At 58.7% G+C, this 15278-nt stretch overlaps 1 protein-coding gene across 2 annotated transcripts; it reads left to right on the top strand.

Annotated features, from left to right (window-relative positions):
- The first annotated feature begins 1208 nt into the window (after nucleotides 1-1208).
- SAPCD2 (suppressor APC domain containing 2) lies at nucleotides 1209-12369 on the top strand. 2 transcript variants are annotated; one of them, XM_004284960.3, is made up of 6 exons: nucleotides 1215-4647; nucleotides 7249-7361; nucleotides 7924-8070; nucleotides 8372-8479; nucleotides 8575-8697; nucleotides 8771-12369. In XM_004284960.3, the coding sequence occupies exons 1-6, from the start codon at nucleotides 4062-4064 to the stop codon at nucleotides 8897-8899; spliced, it is 1206 nt and encodes a 401-aa protein (XP_004285008.1). In that variant the 5' UTR covers nucleotides 1215-4061; the 3' UTR covers nucleotides 8900-12369. The 2 variants fall into 2 exon arrangements, with proteins under 2 accessions (XP_033271140.1, XP_004285008.1); XM_033415249.2 differs by having other exon boundaries at nucleotides 1209-4647; nucleotides 8575-12369.
- Nucleotides 12370-15278: the final 2909 nt, after the last annotated feature.

The raw sequence follows: 15278 nt of genomic DNA, 5'->3' as shown, positions 1-15278 counted from the left end.
CCGGGGCTCAGTGAAGAGGCCAGCCGACTCACGGCTGGGCTGGGGAGGACAGAGCCAGATCACCAGCAGGGCTGGGTGCCACCCAGCAGGGCCACCCTGCCTCCTTGGGGGCTCCCTTCTTCACATCCTCCCTCCTTCCCCTTGCCACGTGACCGGAACCGCGCAGGAGCTGCCCCTCACCCTGCCTTGTTCCTTAGCTATCTGGTTTTAAACACCTTGCTGTTTACAAACTCCCTTGTGAAAAATATGAAAGAGTAGCTTCAGCCACTTGAAGACAAAACTTTCTTTTAGAAATGAGTTTTATTAAGTCTGAAAGTAATACATGCCCATGGTTAAAACAAGTTCAAAAGGTGCTTTAGGACCCAAAATGAAAAGTAAGATCTCCCCCAGCCTGTCCCAGGGAACCTGTGTTAAGGCCCTTGCCTCTCCTGGCAGGCAGGTTCTGCCCATAGAGCCCCACCCCTTCCACTACCCTTTCTGGGTTAGGACGTGGCGCTTCACAGCCTCCTGGGGGCCCACTGTACCTTCTCCTGGACCTGAAAGAAGTCAGCCTGCCTCAGGGCCTTTGCACCTGAATGGCTCTTCCTCAGAAAGTCACGTGACTTTCTGCCCCACTTTGCCAGATCTCGCCTCACAAGTCACAGTTGGAGAGACCTTCCCATCCTCTTCTGTTCCTTCGTGCCTTTCTACATTCTTCCCTGCCTGACTTCCCGATGAGAAGTAAACCCCATGAGAGCTGGATGCTGTCTGGTTCACTGCTCTGTCTCTCACTTTAATTTTTTTTTTGTGGTACGCGGGCCTCTCACCGTTGTGTCCTCTCCCATCGCGGAGCACAGGCTCCGGACGCGCAGGCTCAGCGGCCATGGCTCACGGGCCCAGCCGCTCTGTAGCATGTGGGATCCTCCCGGACCGGGCCACGAACCCGCGTCCCCTGCATCGGCAGGCGGACTCTCAACCACTGCGCCACCAGGGAAGCCCTGTCCCTCACTTTAGATCCACGCCCAGCACACAGTGGACACTCAGTCAGTGTTTGTTAACGGAACGAACGTGTTGGACCCCAAGCCTAGCACAGTGACTGGGCCACACAACTGGTCGAGAGCGCGTGCTGAATGAGTGGATGGCCTGCTCCTGTAGCCTGTGGCAGAGAAGGGCGGCCCGGGGCAGATGCTGGAGCTGGACGTGAAAGGCAGGGAAGCAGGGAGCAGAGCAGGCTCCACACCCCAGGCCAGAGTCCACCCAGCTCTTACTGCCCTTGCACACGTGCCTTGGAAGGCAGGTGTCAGAACATCAACTTGGGGTCCATCTTGGTCAGGGTAACCCCTAAATCCCACCTCAAGGCGTGGGTGAAAGTGAGATCAGCAGGGTTGGGACGATCGGGGCTGGGAAGCCAGAGGCCCCTGCAGGGCCAAGAGCGCGGGAGCTGACCCACCCGGGCAGCCGGGCGCAAACACGCGGGAGAAGCAAGGAGGCAGGGGCGGGCGACAGCTTCCCGGACCCCTGCCAAGGGCACGCTTGTGGCCGTGAAGCCACCTTTCCTTTGGACTAGGGCCTAGTCCAAAGGGTTCGGGGGAGCAGGACCCCAAGGCCAACAAGGGTTCCTGGTTGTCACTGTGGGAGTGGAGGCCAGAGAGCCCTGGGGTCCGCTCCGGACTGGAGGCAGGTGCCTGTCCCTCCTCCCACACCCCGTGCTAGCTGGGGACAGAGGGGCCCAGGGCCCCTGCCCACTCCAGGGAGCTCCAGGCTGGCACAGTGAAAGGTACAACTGAGGTGGCTACCTCAAAAAGTTTAAGGGCCGCAGAGCACCTGCCTTGCCTGGGGCTCTAGGAAACTGCCCCAGGTGACAGCAAATCTGAAAGCTGCCGCTGGGAAAGTGGGCCAGGCTGGAAAGCAGCTTGGAAGGAGGAAATGATCAGACTTCAGGATAGGAAGGACACGGGGGCCACGTCTTAGTCCCACGCCCAGAGCTGCCACTGATTCCAATTGCCTCCATGGCTTCCTCCAGTGCCTAGCCCGGGGCCACGGAAAGCCCACAGACCAAGGGCCAGCGGGGGCCACCTTCCCCACAGCCCTAGATGCCCTGAGAGGCCTTTGCTTCCTCAACACAGTGGGCGCAGGCTCACAAGGGCCCTAGTCTCGTCTGGGTCCCGCTGGCCACGTGGCCCTGAGAGGCAGCAGTACCACTCGCTGTCCGCTGGCCGCCGGCCGCCGGCCTCCACACCCGCACTGACCCCCATAGAGCTGTCCCCAGGCCTCCCCCTCGCACAGGCCTCGCCCTGGCTTGGCATCCCACACAAAGATGCTCTTTCTGCTGCGACCTCCAGGGTGGTTTCCACGGAGCACCACTGAGGACCAGGCCCTGCTTCCAGAGAGCACAGGGCTGAGCCAGGAGCAAACAGGAAGGGTGTTCCTGGTAGGAAAGCCAGCAAGTGCAAAGGCCCAGAGGTGAGGGAATGCTGGTACCCTAAGGATAGGGGAGTGGGGGGCGGTGTTGCTGGAAGCAGAGAAGGAGGGGGGAGATGAACTGTAGGACAAATGGCTTGAATGCCCCCTGGGACTTCGGCTGGTCCTGACACTTTGGGAAGACAGGGACGGACCAGTCTCCATGGGGTGACTCCAGGCTCACGGCTTTCTAGGTAACCCCCAGATTCCTTACCACAAAAGAGTCCTCACTTTGAGGGGTAACCCCAGGGGAGAAATGGACCCAGGACACTCCCTGGCCAGGGCAGCTGCCCCTACAGCCTGAGACACAGAGCAGTGCCTGGGGCCCAAGGACACAGAGACCCAGGTAGGCAGGCCAGCCAGAGGGTGGAGCCGAGCCCTGTGCCAGCAGCCTGTCTGGAGGAGGTGTTTGGCGACTCTTTGCTGTTTTACCCCTGAAGGCGGACAGTCTGCTTCTGAAGCAGCAGGTAACACATGTGCAGTGTTCAGTGGCAAGGCGCCAGCTGCATGTGGAAAACTGTCAGGGGAGGGGAGGGAGCAGGGCAGGGTCTGAGGACAGGCTGTGGTGAAGGCAGGGGTCCCAGGGGGTACGTCCCTGGTTTGGGGGAGGGGTTCCACCGGTTGGTCCTGAGATGGCCTCCCAGAGCTGGACTGCAGGCTAAGCCCTGTCCCCTCCCAGACTGCCCAGATGGAGTGACCACATCCTGGCTAGAAATGAAGCCAGAGGCCGTGGTGGCGGCGGTACACACGGCTGCCTAGCTGGCCTGAGGAGGCCATGAGAGCCCTAGGAGCAGCTGGAGGAAGTGACCAGCCAGAGTAAGGGGCCGGAGCAGAGGACCTTGCGAGCAGACGGGAATCTGGGGACACGGGAAACGTGGCTTTGTCCTGCAGCCGACAGGAAAGGCCAGGCTATCCCCAGGGGCCAGAGGAAAAGCTAGCAGCCGTGGGGACAGAGAGGCCTCTGTGAGGGGAAGCGCCCAGCTGGCTGGAGCCCACAATCCTCTTGGGGCCCGCCTGGCGCAAGAGAAAGGAGCCCCAGGGTTGCGCCGGGGGACCCTCAGCGAAGAGCGCCCAGGGGAGCTAGAGGGGGAAGGTGGGTGTCAGGAGGGCTGTGCTCCCCATCCATATCCCAGGAGGCCACCTGGGGACAGGTTTTCTGCAGGGCGCCTGGCCCCGCCCTTGGGAGGTGGGTTGGGCGGCCAAACCCCGCAAGGGCGGAACCGCGGCGGGAGGGCTGGTGTGGTGGGGGTTGGGAAGTATAAGGGGGCCGCTCAGGGGTCCCTCCCCCACCCGCGAGGTCGGGAGGGAGGCAGAGTTGGGGGACCCAGCCCTCTACTGGCCGGGGGCCTCCGCGCGAGGCTCCGACCCCTCCGCTCGAAAATCAAACCGGGCTGCCGGCCTCTCAGCCAATCGGAGAGGAGATGGGTCAGCCTCGGCCAATGGCCGCCGCGAATGCTAATGAGCGCTGACAACGCGAGGAAGCCCATTCAAAAAGTCGCAGCTATTGTCGCGAGGGGTTGCGTGCCGCCGGGCCCGCCGTCGGGGCGCGCGGGGACGGACTCTGGGCCACGCGGGGACCAGCCCGGGGCAGGCCGAGGACCGAGGCGTGCCGGCGGGCGCCCATGGCCGGAGCCGCAATGGCCGAGCCCGGCCGCGGGCCGCCTTCCGCGCCCGCGCCCGGCACGGAGGGTCTGCCGCGCGCCTTCTTGCAGAGCCTGCGCACCCTCTTCGACATCCTGGACGACCGGCGGCGCGGCATCGTGCACCTGCGCGAGATCGAGTCCCGCTGGCAGGGCGCCGACGCTCGCGAGCTGCCCCGCGGCGTGCTCGAGGGCCTGCGCCAGGTGGCCCCGGCCAGCGGCTACCTGACCTTCGAGCGCTTCGTGGCCGGCCTGCGCACCTCACTGCTGAGCGCCGACGGCGGCACGCGGGCCCCGGCGCGCGCCCCGGCCCGAGGAGGCTGCCCGGCGCGGCCAGGGGGGCAGCCGCCGCCGCCGCAGCGCCTGGTGTTCGCGCCGGCCGACGAGCCGCGGACGGTCCTGGAGAGGAAGCCCCTGCCCCTGGGCGCGCGCCCCCCGCCGGCCGGCCCGGGTGGCGCGGCCCGGAGCCTAGAGAAGCTGTGCAGCCCGGCGGAGGCGGCGCCCGGCCCGGAGGAGCCCGAACGGCCCCAGGGCGCGGCGCTGGAGCGGAGCCCGAACACGGACGCTGGTGAGTGCGGGGCGGACCCCGGCCCCGCCTCGTAGCTCCCCTCGCCGGCGCACCGAAGAGGTGCTGCCCGAGCATCTCCCAGCGGGGGGACAAGAACGGAGAGCTCTTCATCGGCTTCTGAGCCTGGTACACACCTGGCGGCCCGGAGGGGAAGAAACCTCGTCCCCATGCCAGTGTGCTCAGGGACCCGGGCCAAGGGGCTGGTGGGTGACTCAGCAAACCCCACCAGGAACCCACTCTGTACCAAATCCTAGCGGGGCACCGGGGAACCTGTCCAGTATGAGGGGGCTCTCCACCTCCAGTAACTGCCCACACCTGGGGACACCTGGGCCCTTGGGCTCACCTGGTGAATTAGGCAGAGGCAGTTCTCACTGGCATAGAGCGAGGACCCCCAGACTGTGAAGGGCCCTTGCCGCCTTCTTTAGTCCCTCTCAGTCTGACGGCTCCGCCAAGGGGCCTGGGCCCGCTGCCCCGCTCTGAGGCCAGGGCAGGCAGGAGCTGCCAGAGGTGGTGCAGGAGGACCTGGCGTAGCTGCCAGGAAAAAGCAGAGGGGTGGGTGGTCTCCAGCCCAGTTTTCCAGGCCTGGAGCCGTGGCACCTCTGACACCTGGGAGGGACCGACCACAGCCCCTGGGGATGGCCTGGCGTCCGGTCCACTTGGCAGGGACAGGAGATGGCTGAATGGTCCCCTGTTTGTCCCCCAGAGTCTGCCCTGGGAACAAGACCTGCTTTATGGCTGTGGGCGGGGGCTGGGCCCCTCGGCCCATTCAGCCTGTGCAGGTGCAGGCCTTCCACCCGGGCAGCTGCCAGCCCTTTCTGTGCTGCCCACCGCTCTGCCAGCTTCGCTGGACCCCCCCGCCCAGGCTTGGACATATTCCCCAGCCCGAGACTGCCAGCTGGAGCTGCGGCGACCCCCTAGCCTCCCTGGTGAGCTAATCCAGCAGCCCACCCGAGGCTGAGGGCTCCCGCACGCAGGCGCCTCGCTGCCCAGCCTCCCTGTCCCCGAGGTGTGTGTAGGGGGAGTGGGCTTCTGCGTGTGCCTGGCCTGAGTCCAGGGCTGGCGCAATCCACGTGGCTGCACAGCTGGAAATCAGCCGTGGGTTTGGGGTTTGGCGGCCGCAGTCCTGTCGTCCACCCGGCTTTGCCCTGGTGCCCTGTGTGACATGGGGTCCCTCACTGCAGCCCTCTGAGGTCCAGCTCCGGGGTCGGGCGCCTGGCCGTTGCCCACCACGGGGCAGGGTTCACATCCGTCCCTCTCCAGGCTTCAGGCCAGGGCTCTCGCTGTCACCTTTTGCAGGCAGAGGCCCAGCCAGGGCGTGTGGCACACTCTTTGGGTGCCAAACCTTGAGCTCCAGGAGCCCCCAGCACCCCGGGAAGAGAAAGGCCTCCATGCGCACAGCTTCCCAAGCCCTCTCAGAGGCCCAGGTCCCGCTTCCTGTTCCCTCTCGGAGCTCAGAGTGCACAGCAGGCCGGCCTGGGCTCCATAAGTACCCGCTGCTCTATCAGGCCCAGACACGGGTGCTGATGCCTCTGCCTGCTGGTCAGCCGCTGGGCGTCCAGCGTGCCGTCCTCTGGGGGTCCCGGGGCTGCCCTGCAGACCTGACAGTGCAGACTAGCCCAGGTGTTCCGGGGTGTCCTGTCCCCCTTCCCCCACTGTGCCTTCTCTGCTTGCCGGGCAGCCCGGCAGGTTGGAACGTGAACTCGGCCTGCCTGGAGCCTGTCTGCCAGGGCTGGCTGGTGGCCTGCGTGGCCACCTGGTGCCAGTCCTCTGGACGTGCCCCTAGCAGGCATACCTGTGCCCCCTTCTTGCACCACCGCCCACCACTGTGCCGGGTGGGGCATAGGGCTAGGGAGCCAGTGGAGGGTGCCCTCCTCACCGGCACCCCACTCCTGCCCTCCTGGGCAGCCCTGCACATACTCCCCCATCCCCCAGGAAAGCCTGCTGGCCCTCCAGGAGGCTCTCCCAGGGAAGTACCTGGCTTTCCGGCCCCCAGCCGACTGCAGCTGGCCACATTTGCTGTAGGAGTTGCCTGCTGAGGGCACGGCCGGTGCACACACGCAGGGAACTAACTTTACGCTGCAGTCACCTTCCCGGGAGAAGTCAGGTCTCTGCCACCCATGCCCCACGTTTCTCCTGCGTGAACTCCAGTCACCCTTAAAGGGCCTGGGCGGACAAGGAGACAGAGTGGACTCCAGAGGCCGCCTCGCTGTCTCCTACCTAGCAGCCTTTGAGCCCCTGAGGCGCGGGCCCTGGGTGTGCACAGATGAGCCAGAGGAAACCCCTGCCCTCAGGGAGCTCACGCCTGAGGCGTGTGTGTGGGGTGTGTGCAAACATGCAGCCTCAGCGGCCACACGGCTGTCCCCAAGGCAGGTGTGAGGGGAGCTTGTGGAGGTCGAGTGGGGCCCAGACCCCAGCCTGGCACCGGCCGGGTGCGGAGGTTCTGAATTGCTGAGGAATCCCGAGGCATGCAGGCCGGCACACCTGGCTCTGCATGGCTGGGGTTGGTTGGCAGGGGGTCCGGGATGGGTCTTTGCGGGGCTGGGGGAGTCAAGCTTGACTTGGCAGGCCTGGAAGTGAGCCAGGCCCTCGCCTCTGCTGCAGATGCAGTGGCCTGCAGGGCCCGGGAGCTGGGCGTGGGGGATGCCCGGTGGGGCCCCCGTGCCCGAGGGGAACGTCGGAGACACACCATCACCAACGGTGTGGACTGCGACCTGGTGAGTAAGGGCCCGGGGGGCTCTGGGGGGCTCTCCATCTTGCCTGGCTTTGGCCTTGGCCCCCAGACGTGGCCTGCTGGACCACCCCTCTGCCCGGGAGGGGACAGCTGGTTTCGGGTTCTGGGGGATTCTGTGGCAGGAACGTCGGCAGTTCTAAACCTCTCTCCCCATCCTGCTTTGAATCCCCTTGCGGGCCGGCCCGCGGCCAGGTCAGGAAGTCCTTTAGGGGGAACGTTTGGCCCCCTCCTCAGCACTGCGCTGGCCCCTGCCTGCTTCCCTGCTATGGTAGGCCGGCCCAGCAGCCGGGGGCTACCACTCGCCATAAAGAGACGGGAAGGTTCCCCTGGGGAGGGCTGCGTGGAGGGCCTGAGGAAGGCCAGGGCCCCACGGAGGAGGAGGCGGGCTGTGCTTCCCAGCGCAGGAGGGCTCACGCGAGTACGGGTGTGCGCACACGGGCCGGTGGGCCCGTTCCTGTGCGGGCTGGGTGAGTTGCGGACATAGACAGGTGCAGGCGGCACCCGCTATTACGCCCGTTGGCATGGCGCGTGCCCGTGTGTCGCAGCTGAAGCAGATGAAGGAGCTGGAACAGGAGCAGGAGGTGCTACTGCAGGGCCTGGAGATGATGGCACGGGGCCGGGAGTGGTACCAGCAGCAGCTGCAGCGCGTGCAGGAGCGCCAGCGTCGCCTGGGCCAAAGCAGGGCCAGTGCCGTGAGTGATGCTGTCCAGGGCTAGGCTGCCCCCCAGCCCCAGGCAGAGTGGCCCTCGCCCAACACACACAGTGATCACCCACCCAAACCCGGGCACCCCCAGCTGGGCACAGTGGCTGTCCCTCCACCCAGAATGCTGGGCCACGCCCCCCCCCGTGATATTCCCCACCTGCTGCGACACCCCTGGGCTCCCTCAGCTCAGAGCAGTGACTTCCCCCAACCGTGGGGACCCCCCCTCGAGGCATTGGGGCTGACCCTGGCCGGCCTGCGCTCTGACCACCCCTCCCCCACTCTCCTCCCAGGGCTTCGGGGCTGAGGGGAGCCCCCGCCTGCTGGGGCAGCTGCTACCCAAGGTGCAGGAGGTGGCCCGATGCTTGGGGGAGCTGCTGGCCGCGGCCTGTGCCGGAAGGGTGAGTGCTCGCCAGACCAGCTCGGTGCCGCCCTCACCCTTGTCCTAGGGGCTGTGCCAGGGCTGCCAGGCCTGCCTGACCGTGCCCTCCTGTAGGCTCTGCCCTCGTCCTCCTCAGGGCCCCTGGGCCCCGCCCTGGCACCCGCCTCGCCCGCGGTCCCCAGCTGGCAGCAGCAGACCGTCCTCATGCTGAAGGAGCAGAACCGGCTCCTCACCCAGGTGAGCTGCGGGCGGGGTGCGTGGCCCGGGGCCGGAGGCCGGGCAGGCCCTGACTGCCCTCCTGCCCGCCCAGGAGGTGACCGACAAGAGCGAGCGTATCACACAGCTGGAGCAGGAGAAGTCCGCCCTCATCAAGCAGCTGTTTGAGGCCCGTGCCCTCAGCCAGCAGGACGCTGGGCCCCTGGACTCCACCTTCATCTAGCCGGCCCCAGGCATGGACGAGGGGCCTCGCGGCCTGGCACTGAGCCCTGAGGCTGAAGGCGCCCTGGCCAGCCCGAGCACCGCCCTCCTTCCTCCCTTCCAGTCCGGGCTCCCCTAACCCCAGGATGTTCTGAGACCCCAGACATTGACTCCATCTTGGTCTTGGGGGCCTGACCTGGGGTGGGACTCCATCATGCCAACACACAGCCCGAAGCTGCTCCTGCCACTGTCAGTGGACAGTGGGGGACACCCCCTCGTGTTCACCAGATCTGGGCAGCCCTGGCAGCTGGTGTGTCTCCCCTCCCACCTGGGGTCTCCAGTGGAAGGCACTGATCACACTAGGCTGCGTTCCCAAGAGTGGCCAGCAGAGGGCGCCACATGCACTGGTGACTGCGGCCTTGGAGGCCCCGCTGTAGCGTCTCAGATGGGGCCCGGAGTAGGGGAACCTGGGGCGGGCTGGGACACCTGCAGGTCCAGTGGGTGATTGGCCCCGGGGGTCCAAGGGCGTCTTGCCCCGCTCAAGACTAGGCGGCTGTCCCTCAGTCAGGAGCAGATGGAGGGTGGCCTCTAAGAAGGGGGTTCTGCTTGTGTCCAGTTCCAGGGGAGCCCCGAGGGCATGGTGTTGGGGATTCACTGGATTCATGCCTGGGCCAAAGCTGGCCTGCTTGGTCCTCCCCACGGACCTTAGATGCTAAACAAACGGGCAGACCCAGGCCCCAAGCAGGGTTCAGCCTCCACATCCCCGGCCCCCAGCCCTGCCGGCCCGGGCTCTCCCGTTTCTGGGCTTTGCAAGTGCTCTTCCGTCCCTGGGAACACCCACTTCCTGCTTCACCTGACTGGCTCCTGCCCAGCCCTGCACCTTGGATATAGAGGGAACGAACCGGCAGAGGCTGAAACGGCAAAGGGGGTAGCCTTTGCCCTGAGGGTATCTGCTTTCCCCCTGAGGTCTTCGCGGAACTTGGAAGGCAGGACCAGAAGCCAGTGTCTGCCCCAGGGGTACTGCCCACAGAAGGGGGACCCTTCAGCTGCAGGGTGAGTGTGGAAGAAACCCGCGACTCAGGGAGAGGCCTCGTGGCGCTGGCTTTCCACGCAGGGTGGAAAATGCATCCTATTCATTTGCAGTCTGAAATCAGGCTGCCTGTGCGGCCCTAGAGACCCCAAGGGGAGAATTGTAAGTGGCCCCAGGTTGGCGGGGCCCAGGCGGCTGGTGGAAGCCAAACGTCCTCGCTAGAGCAGCGAGTGTTTCTTAGCCGTGCACGGGGGATGTCTGGGGCCGCGTTAAGTCTTGGGGGAGCTGTCTGTGCCCCGTAGGATGTTTAGCACCATCCCTGGCCTCTATCCACTAGATGCCAGCAACACGCACACACACTCAGTTGTGATGACCAAAATGTCTGGACATTGCCAGTGCCCAGGGGGCAAAGTTGCCCTTAGCTGAGCATCTCTGCTCTAGAGCAATGCAACTCCACCAGGCCTCAAGGATTTCCTACAGACCAAGTTCCAAGGAAAATGAGCATCTCCAGCTTAAAAAAATTTTCACAAACACCACAAGGAAAGAATCTACCATGAGAGCCAGCAGAAACAGCAGATTCAGATATTCAATAATCAGAGAACATAAAATGGCTGTGTTTTGTACGCCTGAAGAAATAAAAGAGATCCCAGAGAATACGAACAAGGAATAGTCTTTATAGTTTCTTATTCTGTTAAAAGAAAAGTGTAATCTTTTCTTCTATAAAGGTGACCGATAACATGAAAAAGAGTCTAATAGAACCAGGAATTTAAAATATATATAAAGATTTAAAACTCAAATGGACCTCAGATGGAAAATTTCAGCATAGCTGAAGGGAGACTTAGTGAATTGAAAGACAGAGCTTAGGAAATGGTCCAGAACACGGCCCAGGGAGACAGAGTTGAGAAATATGGACGAGAGGAGGATCTTGAAAGATAAGGGGGAGAGGGCTGCTTGTCTGATTGGATTTCCTGAGAGAGAGGCTAGGGAAGGAGGGACAATATATGAAGGTAAACTGGCTTAAATCTTTCCAGAATTGGCTAAAAATATCAATTCTCAGATCCAGGAATCCCAGTGGATCCCAGCCAGGATGAATAAAAAGAAATGACATTTTCTCTTAAAAGATTGCTAAAGACATTGAGGGAGACGTCTCTAACCTTTACTGTGGGGTTGGGGGCAGGTGTGGTTATTGGGGGAGGGGTGAAGAGACAGTTCAGGGAAAACCTCTCCTGGACAAGTTGAAAAGTGAATGGATACCTGAACCAAGCCTCAGATGATGAGTAAGATAGAGGCAAGGGAGCACATGGGTCATGCCAGGAATGGAGAGGTTTAGAAGAGGAAGAGTTCGGGAGGCGTAGAGCCAGGGCACGATGGGCTATGGATGGACTTTGTACTTTTTCCTGAGCTCTGTTAGAGAGCTATGGAAGGATTTTAGTTGGGGGTTGCCTATGTGTGTTTTATGTAGCTTATAGATGTTTGTTATAGAAAAAAACAGAAAATAAAAATAAACAGAAAAAAATATTGTTAAAGAACCCAGAAACAGAAAAACAATTTGCTACAAAAGAGCTGCCGCAGTGACATCAGACGCCAGAGAGAGCGAAATGCCGTCAGTGGCTGAGATTCTACACGTAATTATTAACCTAGAGGCCCACGTCCCGAGAAACTGTCTTTTGAGGGTGAGGGCAAAATAAAAACGTGTTCGTACAAAGTTGAGAGTTTACCACCAACAGCACTTGACTAAAGGAAATTCCAGAGAAGGATTTCAGAGAGAAGGTAAAGTTCAAGAAGGAATCGTAGACCGGGGTGAGTCAGTTATCTGTGGCTGCAGAACGAGGCAACTTGAAACTTAGTGGCTTAAGGCAACATATTTTCTTGCCGTTTCTGTGGGTTAGGAGCTGGGTGGCTCTGGCCTGGAATCCTGTGAGGCTGCGGTGAAGATGATCTGCCGGGGCTGCAGTCTCCCCTGATGCCGACTGACAGGCAGGACCCACTTCCGAGACAGCACATCCACACGGCTGTCGGCAAAACATCACCGTTTCTTGTCTCCGTTGTAACAATAATTATAATGATGATGATGATTTGTGGGAGAGCAGGACAGGACCCAAATAATGTCAATAATGCCATAAAAATGGGGAGGAGTGATTGGAGATAAACAATTCTAAAGTATAATTGTTCAGGGACTTGCCTGGTGGTCTAGTGGCTAAGACTCTGCGCTCCCAATGCAGGGCGCCCAGGTTTGATTCCTGATCAGGGAGCTCGATCCCACATGCATGCCGCAACTAAAGAGCCCACCTGCCGCAACTAAGACCCAGCGCAACCTAATTAATTAATAGTAAATTTTAAAAATTCATCAAGTGTTAAAATAATAAAGTATAATTGATCATAAGGAGGGAAAAGATATTAACTTTATATTTTATTTTATTAAATATGTATGTTACAATAACTGGGAGAACCAGAGAAAATAACTGCTATTCGGTGTATACCTTCCAAAGAAGGGAGGGACAGCGAAATGGGGGAGAAAAGGGAAAAGAAGTTCAACTCTACAAGAAAAAATAAAAAAATCAGAAAACACATAATAAGGGACTTCCCTGGTGGCGCAGTGGTTAAGAATCCACCTGCCAATGCAGGGGACACAGGTTTGAGCCCTGGTCCGGGAAGATCCCACATGCCGCGGAACAACTAAGCCTGTGCGCCACAACTGCTGAGCCTGAGCTCTAGAGCCCACGAGCCACAACTACTGAGCCTGCGTGCTGCAACTACTGAAGCCCGCCCGCCTAGAGCCTGTGCTCTGCAACAAGAGAAGCCACCACAATGAAAAGCCCGCGCACTGCAAGGAAGAGTAGTCCCCGCTGGCCGCAACTAGAGAAAGCCCGTGCGCAGCAAGAGGAACCAACGCAGCCAAAAATAAATAAATATAAATAAATTTTTTAAAAAAGAGAACACATAATAAGATTGGATATGTTAGTAATCACAATATATGTGAATGGATTAAACTCTCTAGTGAAAGAGTCATCAGATTGGATTTTTAGAAATTCAGATATAAGCTGTTTTAAGAGACACGCCTGAAGTATGACACCAAAAAACAAAAGCTCAGGTAGTTGCATTAATATAAAACAAAATAGATTTTAAGGCAAGAAACAGTAGTAGTGTTGAAGAGAGTAACTATCTAATAATAAAATGTTTAATTTACCAAGAAGGTATAGCAACCCTAAAGTTGTAATCACCCAATACCAAAATATAAATCACAAAGATATGCAGACATTTCACCAAGGAGGACATGCAGATGGCGTATAACCATGTGAAAAAATGTTCAATGTCATTAGCCATTAGAAAAATGTAAATTAAAACTACAGTGAGGGCTTCCCTGGTGGCGCAGTGGTTGAGAGTCCGCCTGCCGATGCAGGGGACGCGGGTCCGTGCCCCGGTCCGGGAAGATCCCACATGCCATGGAGCGGCTGGGCCCGTGAGCCATGGCCGCTGAGCGTGTGCGTCCCGAGCCTGTGCTCCGCAACGGGAGAGGCCACAGCAGTGAGAGGCCCGCGTACCGCAAAAAAAAAAAAAAAAAAAAAAAAAAACTACAGTGAGAATGGCTACGCCCCAATCAGAGTGGCCAACGTGAAACACTGGTAACACTGTGCAGGTGAGTATGGGGAGACGACACTGGCTCACCCACACATTATTGATGGGAATGTCGAATGATGCAACCACTCTGGAAAATAATTTGGCAATTCCTTTTAAAACTAAAATTGAGGGGCTTCCCTGGTGGCGCAGTGGTTAAGAATCCGCCTGCTAATGCAGGGGACATGGGTTTGAGCCCTGGTCCGGGAAGATCCCACATGCCGCGGAGCAACTAAGCCCGCGTGCCACAACTACTGAGCCCGAGTGTCACAACTACTGAGGCCTGTGCGCCTAGAGCCCGTGCTCCACAATAAGAGAAGCCACCCAATGAGAAGCCCGTGCACCGCAAGGAAGAGTAACCCCCGCGTGCCGCAACTAGAGAAAGCCCGCACGCAGTAATGAAGACCCAACGCAGCCAAAAATAAATAAATTTATTTTTAAAAACCAATAAAATAAAATAAAATTGACTCACCACATATGATGGTTAACTTCATGTGTCAGCTTCGCTAGGATAGGGTGCCCAATCCTTTGGTCAAACACAGAATTTGCCGTGGAGGTATGTTTTAGATACGACTGACGTTTACACCAGTGGGCTTTGAGTAAAGCAGATCGTTCCCCATAGTGTGGGTAGGCCTCATCCACTCAGTTGCAGGCCTTAAGAGAAAAGACTAAGAAACCCCGAAAGGAAGGAAGTCGGCTTGCAGACTGCTTTTGCGCTCAAGACTGCTGCATCCAGTCTTCCCTGGGTTCCAACCTGCTGACCTGCTTTGCAGACTTCAGACTTGCCAGCTCCTACAACCGCATGAGCCAATTCCTTAAAATAAATCTGTTTCTCTCCCTCTCTCCCTCTCTCCTCCCTGCCACCCCCATATATATATTCCTGTCGGTTCTCTTTCCTTTCTCTGGAGCACCCTAACACATCATACACACAGCGATTGCATTCTTGGGCATTTATCCCAGAGAAACGAAGACTTATTTTCACGCAGGAACATGTACATGATTGTTCATAGCAACTTCACTGGTAGTAGCTCCCAACCAGACACTGCTCAAATGTCCTTCCTTCTGTGGGTGACTGTTTGAAGAAACTATGGTCCATCCACACCACGGGATACAAATCGGCAATGAAAAGGAAGGAACTATTGATAACACAGCAACATGAATGCACCTCAGGGAAATTATGCTGGGTGGTGAAAGCCAATCTCAAAAGGATACATTGTGTGTGACCCATGCATGTACCAACCGGGAGATAACATGATTATGGAGATGGAGGGTGTGGGTTGGCTGAAGGGCGGTGTGAGGGGTCTCGTGGGGATGGGTCAATTGAATTTCTTGGTTGCCGTGGTGGTCCCATAAGGCTACACGTGTGGTAAAATTGCAGAGAGCTACACACACAAATGAGTGCAAGTAAAACCAGTGAGAGAGAAGTACGCTCCTTAGATTGTACCAATGTCAATTTCTTGGTTTTGCTATTGTACGATATGTTAAAAAAATCTATCTGTCTATCTATCTATCTATACGGCAAGACTTATCAGAACTATAAAGAAAAATTGACAGACTCACCATCACAGTGAGAAATTTTAACATATATCTCTTGATAATTGATAGGATATAGTAGATTGAACATTATTGGTAATGTTGATCTAATGGACAAATCCAGACCGAGACACTCACTAATTGGAGAATTCTTCTCAAGCACACGGAGAGCATCTATAACTATTCATGACCACATGCTGGGCCCAAAAGGCAATGCAACAAA

The sequence above is a fragment of the Orcinus orca genome, chromosome 6, assembly GCF_937001465.1.
Source record: "Orcinus orca chromosome 6, mOrcOrc1.1, whole genome shotgun sequence".
NCBI classification, from domain to species: Eukaryota; Metazoa; Chordata; class Mammalia; order Artiodactyla; family Delphinidae; genus Orcinus; species Orcinus orca.
The sequence above is the reverse complement of the archived record's forward strand: the minus strand, read 5'-3'. Positions and strand labels throughout refer to the sequence as shown.